At 42.6% G+C, this 15,543-nt stretch overlaps 1 protein-coding gene across 2 annotated transcripts in view; it reads left to right on the top strand.

Annotated features, from left to right (window-relative positions):
* znf423 (zinc finger protein 423) overlaps window positions 1-15,543 on the top strand; it is a 175,058-nt gene that overhangs the window by 54,276 nt on the left and 105,239 nt on the right. The window contains exon 3 of one of the 2 annotated variants that reach the window (XM_053623015.1): window positions 776-970. In XM_053623015.1, coding sequence (XP_053478990.1) covers window positions 776-970 — 195 coding nt within the window. Of the gene's footprint in view, window positions 1-772; window positions 971-15,543 lie in introns of both variants that reach the window. The other variant, XM_053623014.1, reaches the window with a different exon arrangement.

Here is a 15,543-nt window from a genome sequence, read left to right as displayed (position 1 = left end):
CCAACCAACTGGTTCAGTGGCTGGGTTTTAGTACCTGCTTAAGATTGGTACTAACCTGAACTAATAGTATTCTGGTGCAGAGCTAGATGTGTACGGTGGCTCAATACAAACACTAACGCAGAATGACAACATAAAGCATTAAAAAAACAAACCAGTCTAGTTGGTTGGTGTTGTGATGTTTCATTTTTCAACCTGCGCAAACATTTAATTTCTTAAAACCAATAATGCAGACAGAAATACTTTTATTCATTTGTCATCAATAAAGTAAAACGATTTAGGCATGGTGGATATTGGAGCTGTGAGCAAGTGTATGCGAGGTTTCTTTCTTCTTCTTTTTTTCCAGTTCAAGTCTATTTCAAGTCTGTTTTTGCTTTAATTCCTTTTGGTAAAGGTTTCAGTGGGATGTTTCACGTGTGAACAAGTGGAGATTTATACCAAATCAGAAGTAATAGTATTTTGGGAGCAGAGCTAGCAGATTGGTTATACATACAGTAGCACACCATAACCACTAATGCAGAATGAAAAATACAGCATGTTTCCACTGACAAACATTTAATTTCCTAAAATCTATAACGCATTAACAGACAGTGTTTTATTTATTATTGTGATCATGTGAGGTGTGTTAGATTTGCTTCAGCAATGGGTTCCATGACAGATTGTTCTAGAACGTTTTATTTTGTTGGTTCCTCTTTAAGCCCCAAAAGTTGATTGGTGCTAATGCAGTTCTGTTCTGTCTTTTTGCCGTGTATGTGTGTGTGCGTCGGTGCGAAAGCAGCCGTGCCTGAACGAGACTCTGACGGGAAAGAGCGGACCGGTGGCGAAGACGGCGAGCACAGTGTGACCAGCCACGACGAGCGAGCGGGAGAGGAGGATCTGGACGACGAGTCCATCTTCACTTGTGATAACTGCCAACAGGACTTTGAGTGCCTGGCTGACCTGACGGAGCACCGGACTAACCACTGTCCTGCAGGTACACACACATCACCTCAGGTCCCCGGTCACCTTTTCTGATCTCTAAGCTCTCCAAAAGAAAAAAAAAGTCTGAAAAACGTAGCCTGGTTTATTTATGTTTTAGAGACATTATTACTGACGTGGAGCTTGTGAGAAGATCACCGTCCACTACTGTTAAACTTTATGTTGTGGTTGTAATTAATTGATTGTAGTTGCAAGCCTAATTGATAAGTGATATGAAGTTGACAGACTAATGTTTTTCTTACAGGAAATGTCAATCATTTAAAACTAAGAAAAATAAGGTCAACTTTAATCAAACTGCAATTTGCAATTACTAGTTAAAGTGCTATTAATATGGTCAAATTGTCTCAAATCTACATTTAGCAGGTTTAGGTTCGGATTCACGATTTAACAGTCTTAGTGATTGATATATAGATCGCTGGATAGATATAGATAAATGTGATTGTAATGGGGTGTGTGGATTTTCTTTTTTTTCTTTTTTTCCCTGGAAAGTGTTCCTGGCAGCAAAATAAATTCAAACCCTTTGCTACACAGATTAAATCACACATTTTGATATGGTTTTTTTTTTTCGCTCCCAGTTTGACAACAAGCCTTTCTAAATGTGAAAAAAAAAATAAATGATTTACATTTTAGAAGCTACAGCACAAAACCGTTCAATCGTTCAGACTGTCCGACTGAGTGTGTGTTTCATGAACTGTTCAGAGAGCGCGTCTCTCTCACATGCTCTCACTACAGGGGCTGCCATGTTCATCTTAAGCCATTACAGTCAGTGAATGTAGACGGTGTGTGTCTGCGCTCGAGCCTGCCGTCTCAGTCAGACCGCATCTTCTATTCCAGCCTGACTCTTATCTCTCTCCACCATTTGTGTCAACATGTCAGTGTAATAGTTCATAGTGGCTTCTCCACTGGAGAGGTGTGTGTGTGTGTGTCGTGTGTATGTGGTGGAGTGACTTCTCTAGGCTGTTCTGGAGTCAGTGGTGTCCCACAGGAGAGTGGTGTTTTAAAGCTAACACGCTGTACACAAAGACAATGCCCGTTATTACAATCGCGGTAATTAATGAAACGCTGAAAGCGGCCCTGCAGGGGCATCTGCTTCCTTGCAGATTAATCAAGGGCCTCTCCTTAACGAGGAGAAAGCATGCATGGTGGGGGTAAAAGAGAGAGACACAGAAAGAGAGAGAAAAGAGTGCAATTTGATGGCCTAACAGCAAGATTTATAACAAAACAAAAAAAAAAAGGATTTTTTTCCCTTTTATTTAAAACATTCAATCAGGCTTTGATTGAAAAGCCATTTAGTCATGGACATGACGTGAAAGCAGTCGTGTGGAGCGTTAGCGGCCCCGGCGAAGCCGCCGAATAGCGGGAATGTGTTTCTGGTGGGAAATAATATGGCGTGACACAGGCCTCCGCTCTTCCCCACCCCGTTTGCCTGTCTGGCGGTGGCGTAATGAAATCAAGGCCCTGAATATGAGACACGCTGCCTGCTCCCCAGCCGTCAGCGAGCTACGTGTTGCTTAGCAGAGGGGGGAAAAACGAAGGAGAGAAACAAAATGAAATGATAAAACAGAGCTTCCCATGGGGGGGGAGTGCTAGAGATTGCGGAATAATCCAGAGCAGTGGCTAGGGGATCACATCTCTACCTGCGTCGTTCTCCCCCCCCTACTCTTCCCAAACAGATACACACACGCACACACATGCAAGATCCTGCCTTTTTTTTATTATTATTCAAAAGAGCGGTAAATTAAAAAACACTCACTGGCAAATCCTTTTACATTCTCTGCATACCACAGGGAGGCTGCCTAGTGAGGGAGAGCCACACGCTGAACCGCAACCGCATCAGATAGGGGACAAACACGCCATTTTGTGAGCGAGTGTTTGTGCGGATAAGATTGGAGGCCATTTTTGTCATATTTTATGAGGAGGGTCATGTTTTTGGCTCCCTTGGCACTATAGTGAGCCTAGCCAATAACACGGCACCAACATAAACTCCCTTTTGCTTTAGAATTATTATTGTGATCACTTGGCAGTCAGTGTGGTCATATTCTCCAAAAGCAAACACACCACAAAATGAAATCAAATTCCAAACAATATTACATGAGCATAGGATTATAGCTTGAAATCCCATAATGTGTGTGTGATACGTGATACGTTTCTTTTATGTCTTCTTTCTCTATCACTTTTGTCAGCCTTCTTCTAGTCCTACTTTCATGTCTGGCGGTATTTTATGACCATTTGGGCTCCCACTGCACTGAGAGCTTTAACCCTGACTAGTGCTCAGTTACTGCTCTACACCATTTGCACATGTGAGTGTGCAAGAGAGAGAGAGAGAGAGAGAGAGAGAGATACTAGATGCATGGTCTGAAAATTTGATAGCGTGTAACGAATGGGTTTCTTTTTGCCTCGTTGCTATCTGTGTGTTTACATCTGATGGAATTTAGTGTCATCTTGTACTGTACATGTATACATGTCTCTGTACTTATTAAGATGTTTGTGAGTGCATATTTGTATGATATAGTTGTGTGGGTGGGTGTAATGCACAGACACACACGATAGGGTGTGTGTGTGTGAGTGTGTGTGTGCGTGTGCGTGCAGTGTGGGCCGAGTCTGGGGGGAATCTCTACAGCAGGAGGAATCTGGAGCACTGGTTCCCCAAGGAGTGCTTGGAAAAAAAGCTCAGATCAAATGGAGAACATTCGCTGCTCCGCTCCAGTGCCCCAAGACCGGCCATGGTTGGGCTCCGGCTGTTAACCGCCCACTCTTTCCCTATCTCCCCCTCTCAGCATCTCTCAATTCCTCTGTGACCATGTGCAGCTGACCCCTCTCCCCATCTGCCCCCTGCCCCCACCCAGCAGGCTGCCCAGGGCAGGAACTCAGGCCCCGTTAACCCCCATGGTCCGGAGGAAAGAAGGTCCAAGGTTATGCCATAGCAGCTCTGCTTAGAGCCTTCTAGCACCTCAGCAGTCAGACTGACTGTGTAGGTCGTGTTGGTGCACTGTGTATGTGTTTGTACTACACTGCCAGCCAAATGTTTTTGAACAGTTAGAGGGTCTATTTTATTTTTGTAAAAAAAACAGCATTTTAGGACTTTTCCCATTCCATTATTGCAATTAAATAAGGAAAAAATTAAACAAGCTTCAGGATTCATATTCTAGTGGGACTCATTCATCTTCAGTTACCAACTTATTTTGCTCACAATGGATTCAGGGAACACTGGGTGTGAGGCGGGAATACACCCTTCATGGGACAACAGTCCATTACAGGGCACCGGCACACACACATTCAAGCCTTCAGCGTTGCCGTTCCATCTACTGGCATGTTTTTGGTAGGCAGGAGGAAACTGGAGAACCCGGAAGAAACCTTGCAGACACAGGGAGAACATGTTAAAGAGACAGTAACCTGGGCTCAGGATCGAAGCCGGGATTCTGGAGCTGTGAGGCGGCAATTTGAATCAAATAAAAAGTGGCAAAGTCTTACTCTTACTCTTCAAAATTTGACATACAAGACCTTTTGTATACTAGGTTTCAGTTTGCATAGTTCCCTCAAAAATATTGTCAAATAGTGTTTAGATATTAATAGTGGAAATATAAGTTCAAACATTTATATCTACTGAATGTGGCAGAAATATTTGCAAAGACTTCAAATGTTATGCCTAGTTTTCGCCTTTTAACAAACTCGTATCCTCTCAGTTGTAGCATCCGCGTTGTTAAAACCGTTGATAATTGATCAACGCTAAGAAAACCTATAACACTATCAGTACGTTTACATGGACAAAAATAATCCAATATTAACCCGATTAAGACGATACTCTGATTAAGAAACTATCACGTAAACAACGATTATTGATGACCTTAATCCGGCTAAAGTCATACTCGAAGTAAACACAAATCGAATTAAGACGTGTGGAGTATTCATGTTTTAGTCGCATTACCGAAGTGCATTTTAGACATGTACACATTAATCACACTATTAACATCGTGTGGGAGTTTTCACCGCATTTTGCGTATTTACCTGCTATATAGTAGGTAAGTACGAGGTTTCGGACACAGCCCACGGCTTCAAGCAGTCGTCTGTTTGCACGTACAGCATGTCAAATAATGATCTGCACTTGAAGCTTTCTTAAAAATAAAAATGAAACACCCAAAACTGTATACGGTCCCATAACGAAGATGGACTGTATGTTGATACGTGTAATTCTGGAGGGAACGTCGGACGGTGTGGCGTGGGGACGTAATGACGTGTACCGTTAATCGATCTGTGTTCTATAACATGTAAAACGCGAACATGAAAGGAATATTCTAAAAGCGACTCATGTAAACACCTTAATCAGGATATTGTCTTATTCAGAATAAGGTCCATAATTAGATTACTACTGTCCATGTCAACGTAGTCACTGTTGGAGTCTAAAAAGCAAAATGAGTCAGTGCTCACTAATTGTCTCCATTTTTCTCCATTGACAGCAAATCCATGAGCAAATTTGTTTGTCCTCCCTGTCCCACTGCAACACTAGAGTTCTAGATTTCATTTCTGTTTTACCAGACACTCAACACTATCGTGTCTAACAAAGTTCATTGACCTGCTTTCTGAAACTTATGTTTCACACTCTCAGCAGACACAGCAATTGGCAGGGTGTGAAATATGTAATTGTGAAAAATAAAAGGCAGCTAAGAGTTATCTCAAATTCACACCAGATGCGCCATGCAAGCTTGCGTCCGCATCGTGTTGTGAGCTTTGTCAGTGCTACCGATGAGACAATGTGTATCATGTGAAGCAATAAAACTAATACATGTATGTGTGGCAGAGTCAGTTCAACTTGAGAGAAGGAAACGCTTAAAGTTGGGAAGGTGGTTGGTTACTTGTGAGTGTTTGTTACCTTAAAGACTCTGTGCTCAAATAGAATATAAAAAGTGTGTGATTTGAATTCATTTCTCTGGAGTTTCATGCTGCTATTGAACAATATGAAAACATTCGAGATGGCAGGTTATGTTTAAAGAAACCAAAAAGGATATATATAAGACTCGTGTATGATTCAGATTGAGTTAAAATGGAAGTGTACCTGAAGGCACTATATGATATTTGGCTGCATTCACGCCATGTAGGAATTACCATAATTACTAGGTGACAACCTGGATGTTCTACTCGGAGCTGTTCACCTCCTCAGACTCGGAATTAAATGAATCCATGAGAGATGATGTTGTTGACAGCTGCAAAATTACTTTCAACTGTTTTGTATGTCTTTCGTTTATTTTCGGATTAATTATTTGCATTATTAAGACATTAATAATAGTCAATTATACAAATTATTACACAGAAATATTATGAGACAACTGCAAAACTGGATTTTAGACTGAAGCCGCCAGCATTTTGAGTGTTTCCACATGACACTGCAGCGGTCAGGTGGTACAAGTCGGCACTCTCCGAATATTCCTAGTTTACAAGTTGTAATTACGAGTTCTACCAGGACCGCTTTTTACAAGTCGGAATCTCGTAATTACGGTTATTACGACATGGCGTGGATGCAGGCTTTTACCCCGTGAGACTGGCCCACTAGTGATGATTGATTGATTGATTATTTTAGGTTCCTAATCATCTTGACGATTACTTGAATGTGTAAATCCCTCCTGAAGTCCTAACCAATATACGCGCTGTACCATCACATCTGCGTAACAGCTGGACTGCTCTCTTGTCAGTGGACAGCCTTTGAGCTTTGCCCTCTTTCACTATTGTCACCAGGTAACATGTTACAAAAGGTGTATGTATGTGTGTGTGTGTGTGTGTGTGTGTGTGTGTGTGTATACACTTGTCTCCATGTGAAATAAAGGTCACAAGTGTTGAGAGACTGAGGGAGGAAGTGAGCGAGCGAGAGACAGAGATGATGTGTACAGAATGGGGAGGAGGAGAAGAGAGAGGTGGTTGTGTGTAAACGGGAGAGCTGTCAGTCAGGAGGAAGGCGGGTACTCCGCCTGTCAGATACAAATAGGAGGCGAGTGCTAATTAACCCGCCTTCACAAGACAGAAGGGAACAGCCAGATCTCTAGAGGGTGGGGGTGGGGAGGGGAGAGAGAGAAAGAGCGAGAGAGTGAGAGAGTGAAGGGATGGCTCAGTCAGCAGGAATAGCTCTCCTGCACACACTCTTACCTCTCACACACAGATAAAGAGAGAGAGAGAGAAGTGAGAAAGAGAAACTGGAGCTCTCCTCTGTGCTGAGCTGCCATTCAGAACCACACTTGTCATAGCACACACTTTCACACATATCTGTTAAACAATTTTACATCCTATTAAGCTGATGGCAACACAGTATTTCTGTTTGTTTCCTGTCTTATGTGCTAATCACAAGCCCTCAGGTTTTACAGCTGTGTGCCTGCTCATGTTTGAATGCTATGTGTGTGTGTGTGTGTGTCTGGGTATCTATAAGTAACAGAGGGGAGTGTATTCTTGGCTGGGTCACTGCATAGTTCGTTTTCCCTTGGGTTCTTCCTCAAAAACACACACACGCACACACACACGCACACACACAGGAAGAGTGATATGGCAAAAATATCATATTGCGGTACCTGAAGACACTTTCACGAAACATGCTAACATTGTACTAGCAAAAACAGTAGTATCAGATTTGGAAAAAAAGAAAAGAAAACAATGAAACGGAAGGAAAAAGAAGCATTCCATCACCACTGATAGTGTTTGAATATCAATAATGCCATAGTTTTTCAGTCACGAACCAGCTGCTGATTTCTACTAGCTCAAGGATACCAAACAAATTTCCTAGCCAACAGGGAACATTATAGAATTTATAGAATCAACAGTTCATCAGAAGATTGACCGGCAACGTTCCAGAAATACGGTTCCTGCACTGTTCTAAACATCTGCTCACACAGTGTTAGGCACAAAAAGCATTATGGAAATGTTTGTGCTAATGTTCCTACTAATTAAAAATGGTACAGCAAAGCTGTTTTGAAACATTATATAAAATGTTCTTAAAACACCCCCCAAAAATACAATTTGAACATTGTTGGAACCAAAAGTTCCTACAGTAGATAAAGCTAAAAAAAAATCTGCTCAGCTAAAATATTCTGCTAACCGCAAACCTTCTGCTTGGCTAAAATGTCATGCTAACCTCAAACCTTCTGCTAACCTCAACCCTTCTGCTAAGCTAAAGTGCTCTGCTAACCTCAAACATTATGCAGATCTAATGTTCTGATAAACTTAAACCTTCTGCTAAGCTAAAGTGCTATGCTAACCTAAAACATTATGCAGATCGAATGTGCTGATAAACTAAAGCATTCTGCTAAGCTGCATTGTCCTGTTAACCTAAAACATTCTGCTAAGCTAAAATGTTCTGATAAGCTAAAACCTTATGCTAAGCTAAAATATCCTGCTAACCTCAAGCATTCTGCAAATCTAATGTTCTGATAGGCTAAAACATAGGGGCACATGGTGGCTTAGGGGGTTCAATTCCTGTCGATGCACTGTGTGTGCGGAGCTTGCATGTTCTCCCCGTGCTGCGGGGGTTTCCTCCGGGTACTCCGGTTTCCTCTCCCAGTCCAAAGACATGCATGGTAGGCTGATTGGCATGTCCAAAGTGTCTATAGTGTATGAATGGATGTGTGAATGTGTATGTGATTGTGCCCTGCCCAGGGTGTACCCTGCTTTGTGCCCATGGGTCTCCAGGTTCCCCACAACCCTGAAGGATAAGTGGTATAGAAGATGGATGGATGGATGGATGGAAGCTAAAATGTCCTGCTAATCTAAAACATTCTGCTAAGCTAAAATATCTAAACTTCAAACCTTCTAAGCTAAAATGTCAAATTCCTAGCTAGGTTACTGCTTAACAAGTGCTTTCAGCTGAATTATGACACTGTATATTTGGAGCAATGCAGAGACAACTTCTAGCTTTTAGTGGTTAGAAATCCGAATTGACTACATTGTGAGAAAATTAAACATCAGGAACAGTAGTAGATTTTAGCATCTAAACTGTTACTTGTTACTGTTAGCAATAATGCTCACTAGTAATGATGTGCTCAAGTGTGTGTGGTGTATGGTTTATGGTGATCAAATTTGCCATGATATCCACACACACACACACACATACACACACACACACACACACACACACACACACACACACACACACACACAAATTCTCTTTCTTTTCTACACCGGATTTGGCCTCCACATCACACTCCTGTCTGTACTTCTAATCCTCCCCACAACCCCCCACTGCTCCAAGAGCTCGTGCCTGTCGTCAGAGTGGCAGCTGAATCCTGTGAGGCCACGACTCTTATTAAAGCCACAGATCACTTTTCCTCCCTTCATCCATCTAGAGAGAGAGAGAGAGAGAGAGAGAGAGACATGGAGAGAGAGTGAGAGAGAGAGAGAGAGAGAGAGTAACAGAGAGAGAAAGGGAGAGAGAGAGAGGCTAAGAGAAGGAGGAGGAAAGATGAGGTGAGGAGAAAGAGCTGCAACTTGATCCAGCATCACAGAGAAAGAGAGCAGGAACCCTGGATGTATTGTTTCTGCTCAGACAGTAGTGTTTTCTATTGTCTTTTATAATGTGTGTGTGTGTGTGTGTATGTGTGTGTGATCTGTAATTGTCATGTGCTCATTCAATTCATTAGGAAGTGTTTGTTATAGTTCTGCTTTTGCTTATGAAAATGCATCATGTGAATACATTCAGTGCTGTGATTATTGTGTTATGTGTCTGTCTTCAGTACCGTGGGAGCTGTGTGTGTGTGTGTGTGCGTGTGTTGGGGGGGCGGGGGGGGCGGTGAGCGAGAGTGCATTTGTTTGCAGAAATGAATCTAAGCATGCTCTCTGAATGTGTGTCTGCCGCTTTGTGTGTTGGTCCTCCCACATGTCTCCCTTCTTTCTGTCTTTCTTTTTTTTATCCCTCGCTCATTTTCCTCTCCCTCTCTTGGAGCCGGAGGGTGGCCTGAAGATTCCTCCACTAAGCCCTTGGCACAGATACAAATGCAGTCACAGCTGGTTGTAAACTCAGGTTTTCCAGGGAGAGCAAAGAGCCCTGCCTCTGTAGGAGAGAGAGAGAGAGAGATGAGGGGGGGTGGGTCACAGCATGGAGGGAGAGAGAGAGGGATAGAGAGAGGGAGAGAGAGAAAGGGAGGGGGTGAGACAGGGGAGGGTTGTTTCGGAGCACACTGGAAGTCATTTTTCATCACAGGGTTCATTTTTCACGATGAAGTTCTCTCCCTCACTCTCTCGTTTTCTGTTGTGGTCTCTGTCTCTTTCTTTTTCTCCTACTTTTCTTTCGCTCTCCATACGCACGGTGACTCCTCTTTTCCACACTTCATGTCTCTCCTTGTTTTTCTTTACCTCTCTCTTTTCTTTCTCTTCTCATCTCATGCCCCCCCACCGCTCTCTCTCTCTCTCTCTCTCTCTCTCTCTCTCTCTCTCACCCAGCCCTAGTTTCCTGCCTGCGCTCCCCTGTTATGAAATATGGATGGCACCAGTTTGGGAAGCGTTGAGAGTCTCTCTGCCAGGGAGCGGGGCTCTGTCTCTGCAGAGACCCGGCTTGTGCATGCACCTAAACACTTCACTGAGCAATCTGTCAACATGTCAGCAACACATGTTTTGTTAAAAAAAAAAAAAAGTGAGGGGGGAAAAAAGCGCTTCCAGAGGGAGTAATGGTTCCCACCAGGACTGAGAAAATGCTTTGAATTCAGCAGATTTCTATTGCAGAGAGACTCCCCTGGGGTGACTTTTTTTTTCTTTTTTTTTTTTTTTTTACAATGCCTGCATTTCAGAAATTTGAGCCAAAGACCCCTGGGGGCGTCCTTTCATAATGCCTGAAAATGTAGGGTTATATTGTGTGCAGTTCCCCATGGGGGCTTTATTAATACCTGAATTCTGAGGCACTGCAAATTACACAGGGACTCGACGGGGGCCTCGCTCGCGCCAGGAAGGGAGAAAAACTCAGTGGGGACGTTTTCTCTTCTCTTCTCTTCCTCTTTCCTCCCCTCCTCTTCTCTTCACTTCTTTCCACTTTTCTCCCTTGCTCTCTTCTCCTTTCCTCTCTCACTCACTTTGTGTGTGTGTGTGTGTGTGTGTGTGTGTGTGCTTCATGCAAGAGTGGAATAGAAGAATTTGCCAAAGGACACAAGAAAGGAGTGTGTCTACGTGAGAGTGTGTGTGTTGGCGGCAGACTCCTTGTATTCATCTTGCCTGCTCAGAGGGAAAAATCAGCCGATTAAAAATGTAATTCCCCCCCTCCCCTTTCTCTCTCTCTCTCTCTCGGTCTCTATCTCTCACACGCGCACACACACACTCTCTCTCTCACTCTCCCTACCACATGTGCTCTTGTGTTGAGCTCACAGCCGTAAGAAGGGAGAGTAAATATTTGGGCTGTCTGTGTATGCCCGGGAAAAAAAAAAGCGCAGAAATCTGTTGGAATATCCACACACGTTTCTTTCGCGTAGTCTTCGGAAAGGGGAAAGAAAGCTACCATACTCATTTGTATTCATTGCCTTGAAGAAGACTATGTGTACCTATGAATGAATGCCCTGATAATAAAAGTACACAATTACACATTTACTTTCCTATCTATATCTGTATGCATAATTCATGCATGGCACAAGCTTTGGTCATACATCTTCATATCCAAGCAAGTTGGTTAGAGAATTTTTTTTTCTCTATCGCCAGTTCTTTCGCATTATGCTTTGAGCATAATTCCCTCACACCTCTCTATCAGACTGTGGCTCAGATATAGGCCTAATTTATTACGGAAACTGGTGTTTTGAAATGGTCTGCTCGGCTTAACGTCTCCAGTCAATAGTCTCGTTAAGTGATTGTGTGGGTGCGATGTTGTGTGTTTGTCCACTATTTAAAAGCCACCATTCGTTCGGGGGTTTATTTTGGCCAGGGTGCTTTCTTTTGTCCGCTGTGTGGGTGGAGAAGGACAGGTGATTCAGCAGTTCAATGGCAGCACCAGTTATGATGTAAAACTCAGCAGTGGAGGCTGCTGGTCGAATAGAATCCATCAGCTCAGGCCAAAAAGTCCAAACACGAGCCAATTTAATCATCTGCTCAGCGAAATTGAGTGTTGTGCGACTGCAACTTTTTTTTTTGCGGTTGAGAGTTCCTGGCAAAGAGTTCCTGTAATTAGCCTTGTCTTTTTAAATAGGCAGATTTGAAGATTAATATTGGAGGAACTTCTTATTTCGGATTAAATATCTAACCCTAATGTAGGGCTTGTTAGTGTTATTAATAGACCACATATAAAGTAGTAGAGACATAAAAGTGTGGTAACAAGTGTGTGTGACCCTCTATTAGTCTGAGTGCTGAGTGGTATGTGAGAATGTGACCTCGACGCCCGACGTGACCCCGGTGACCCTGAGTGTTGCAGAATAGAGCTGTCACCAGTCCCTTTATGAAAAGCAGCAATAATGAGGAACAGCATGTTCCCTTGGATTCCTGCGCCCCTCTGACGGCTTCCCTCGGTGCTCTCCTTCTCTTTCTCCCTCTCTCAGGCTTCAGGAAGAACAGAAAGTGATGTACCTACTGAAACTGTCAAACATCAAGAGTCACCAGCACCTTTCGCTTTATTATTTACGTAACACACACCATAATTTGTGCAGGTGAAGCTAATAAAAGTATGACACGGTATGAGTCAACTGCTTCAAAATGGATTATGAAATGTTGCGAGGGATATTTGACAAGGACTGTGGTCATAATACTTCAACGTGAACATCATGTAGGATTTGAGTAAGTCAAGTAAAGAAAAGGAAATTCCTGACCACTGGAAGCTGCTGATGCTGTGAACAGATCTGCTCTTATCTGCTCTCTTCTGAAAGATTTGTACACTCACAGTCCAATATTGTGACCTCTATTCCCGTAATAATATTACACCATTCTTTTTAAGATCCTATTGTTTTTAATCAGTAATGCTAAAACTCCTAAAAAGCATTCCGGCTACAGCCAAGAAGTTAGGACACAGAATCAAAGAAATACAAAAATACATTTCACCGGATGTGTGCGCGTATGCGCACAGTACTTATCAAAAACCTGATATTTCCTCTCTTTTTTTTTTTTCTGAACACCAAAATGTATTACCAGTGCTAGACTCTGTGATAAATCTGCTCTAACACTCTGTCACAAAGAAGGGGTTGTTAGGAAGCTCACCTGACACAATTATAAAATGCAATAAGACATTATTACACATGTAGAGAGAAGGGAATAAAATCCTAAACCTTGATTGTTAATGAATGAATGAATGAAACAGAGAATGAGAGTAAGAAAGCATCCAAGTTTGATTATAATGCTTATTGATTCATATTACAGGATTCAAAACAAAGTACTGGGTTCGAATCCCGCCTCTGCCCTGTGTGCACACAGTGATTTGAATCGTACAGCTGTGCCAGATATGGAACTGATCAATACAGTGAAATTTGTGGATCCTCACTTTAAGCTCAGATTAGATTGTAGACATATTTGATGAATAAAAGCCAATATTCCTTCTCTCCATTGCCGCCCTATAGAGCCATACTCCCCCCTTAATCTGTCCTCCTTCTCTCTATTTCTCTCTCTCGCTCTCTCCCTCCAGCTGTCCTGTGGTTTCTTTTCTCCCTCCATTTCTTTCCTTTCGCTCCCTCCTTCCCTCCTGTCGAGCTTGGCCCAGGCCTCCTGCTCTCTTTCATTCTTTCTCTCTCTCTTGCGCTCCCTAGACCCTGCATTATGTGCGTGGCTCCTTGGTGTGTCCGTTCATCCCTCACTGGACCCCTATAGCAGGCTGAGCAGGCCACAGTGTGGTTGAGGGTAGAGCTGGGAGTGTGCGGGGATCAGGAAGGCCTAGCCATCAGTATGCACTGCTGTTTTAACTACTATAGTCATATCATAGCAATGAGGCGAGCAGATAAATATCTCATTAAAAGTAAAAGTACCGGTCCTTATGACTGTTACGTAGCTAAAAGCAAAGGTAAACATCTAAACAAGCACTTACTAGTAGGAGTGAGGAAGTACATCAAGAAAAAGTACTCATGGAGCATGTTACACTTGTTACACAGATACAATTACAATAAATTCAAGAACATCAAACGACTCAGCATCAACAAATAGAGACTAAATGAATTCAGACTTATGTATTTATAGATCCATTACACTGTACAATATGTACAAACACTGATCAGCCATTAAAGAATGGCAACAATGCACCTGGCATTCTCGTCTTACTAGCTAGGTGACAAGGCTAATGCTAGCAGCTAGCAGCTTTTCCCAGAGTTTGCGTTTTCCTAGCTCATATAGCTAAAATTATATACAGTACCTATTATCTGACGTGACGTATGGCATCAGAGAGCTGCTTAATATCAATTCATCCATCTTAGTAGTCAAAACTTAACATTACAGAGTATATTAAAAAATATCAAAGCCAGAGAATAAACAAGTGAATCAAACGTTTAGGAACGCTAATCAAATTAAAATGTGCAATCAACTTACAACTAGGAAAAACCAGAATAAATCACCCCCCTTCAACGCGGAATTCCTACTTAGGAACTCGGGACCGTTTCCTCAGCTCCGTATTCAGCAAGTGAAGTCAAATCAACATGGCTGCTCACAACATCAACAGAAAGCAAAGTAGCATTTCTTACCTTTTAATGATTTATGCTGTATACTCTAGTATTTTCATTAGCTCAATCAACATACAGACATATTTGCTTGTTAAATGTATAAAATCAGCTCTAAAGTTCGCAGTTTCAAGGAGGAAAATATACATCGCTCTTCACAGCTTTGTTGCTAACAAAAGGTGAACATGGTCAATGTTATTTTCGTAATTCACACTTCTGAGTTAAGTCGAATGCAGCGCTAGTTCCATCCAAAGCCACGCCCCAAAACACATCCACATATCCAGATAGTGTAAGAGCGGGAGCATAATTGACAGGCACATAGAGACGCCTCCTTGTCCTGATTGGTGAATATTAGTGAACACACCTTTAAAGAGCTGAGAAGAAAGAAAATCTGGCTTTTTGGTCGTAAAGTCAGTCTAATAAGGAGAAATGTATCCCAATTAAAAGTGTTGTGTAAAGAAATGTACGAGAGAAAGTGTAAGCAGTGAATGCGGTGAGTGATCAGGTGTGTTAACACGACTCCATTTTACTGAAACAACAGATACACAAACACACACACTGGAACCGGTAGCCACCTTATACTTCTACTTTTTCACACTCAAGAGGCCTAGAGCTCTCTCTCTCTCTCTCTCTCTCTCTCTCTCTCTCTCTCTCTCTTTCTCTCTCTCTCTCTCACACACACACACACACACACACACACACACACTGCAGCAGAGGCAAAGGGCAGAGTGCCAGGGGGAGAGCTGTTATAATAGTTTTAACCCTGCGCTCAGGTGTGGCTTGCCTTTGTCAAGTGAAATGTCAGGGAAAAGCACTACCCCTGGGACACACACGCCGAGAAAAAGCGCGCAAGGCTGTCTGCCTCCACACTCTTTTCAAAGAGCCTTGCCATGCCTCCTTTACGTACACACACACTCTCACACACACACACACACGTACACACACGTACGAACATGCACTCCAGAGTCCATTAACCACACAAAAAGACCTACACACATCACCA

This window comes from Ictalurus furcatus, chromosome 4 (assembly GCF_023375685.1).
Source record: "Ictalurus furcatus strain D&B chromosome 4, Billie_1.0, whole genome shotgun sequence".
Classification (NCBI taxonomy): domain Eukaryota; kingdom Metazoa; phylum Chordata; class Actinopteri; order Siluriformes; family Ictaluridae; genus Ictalurus; species Ictalurus furcatus.
The sequence above is the reverse complement of the archived record's forward strand: the minus strand, read 5'-3'. Positions and strand labels throughout refer to the sequence as shown.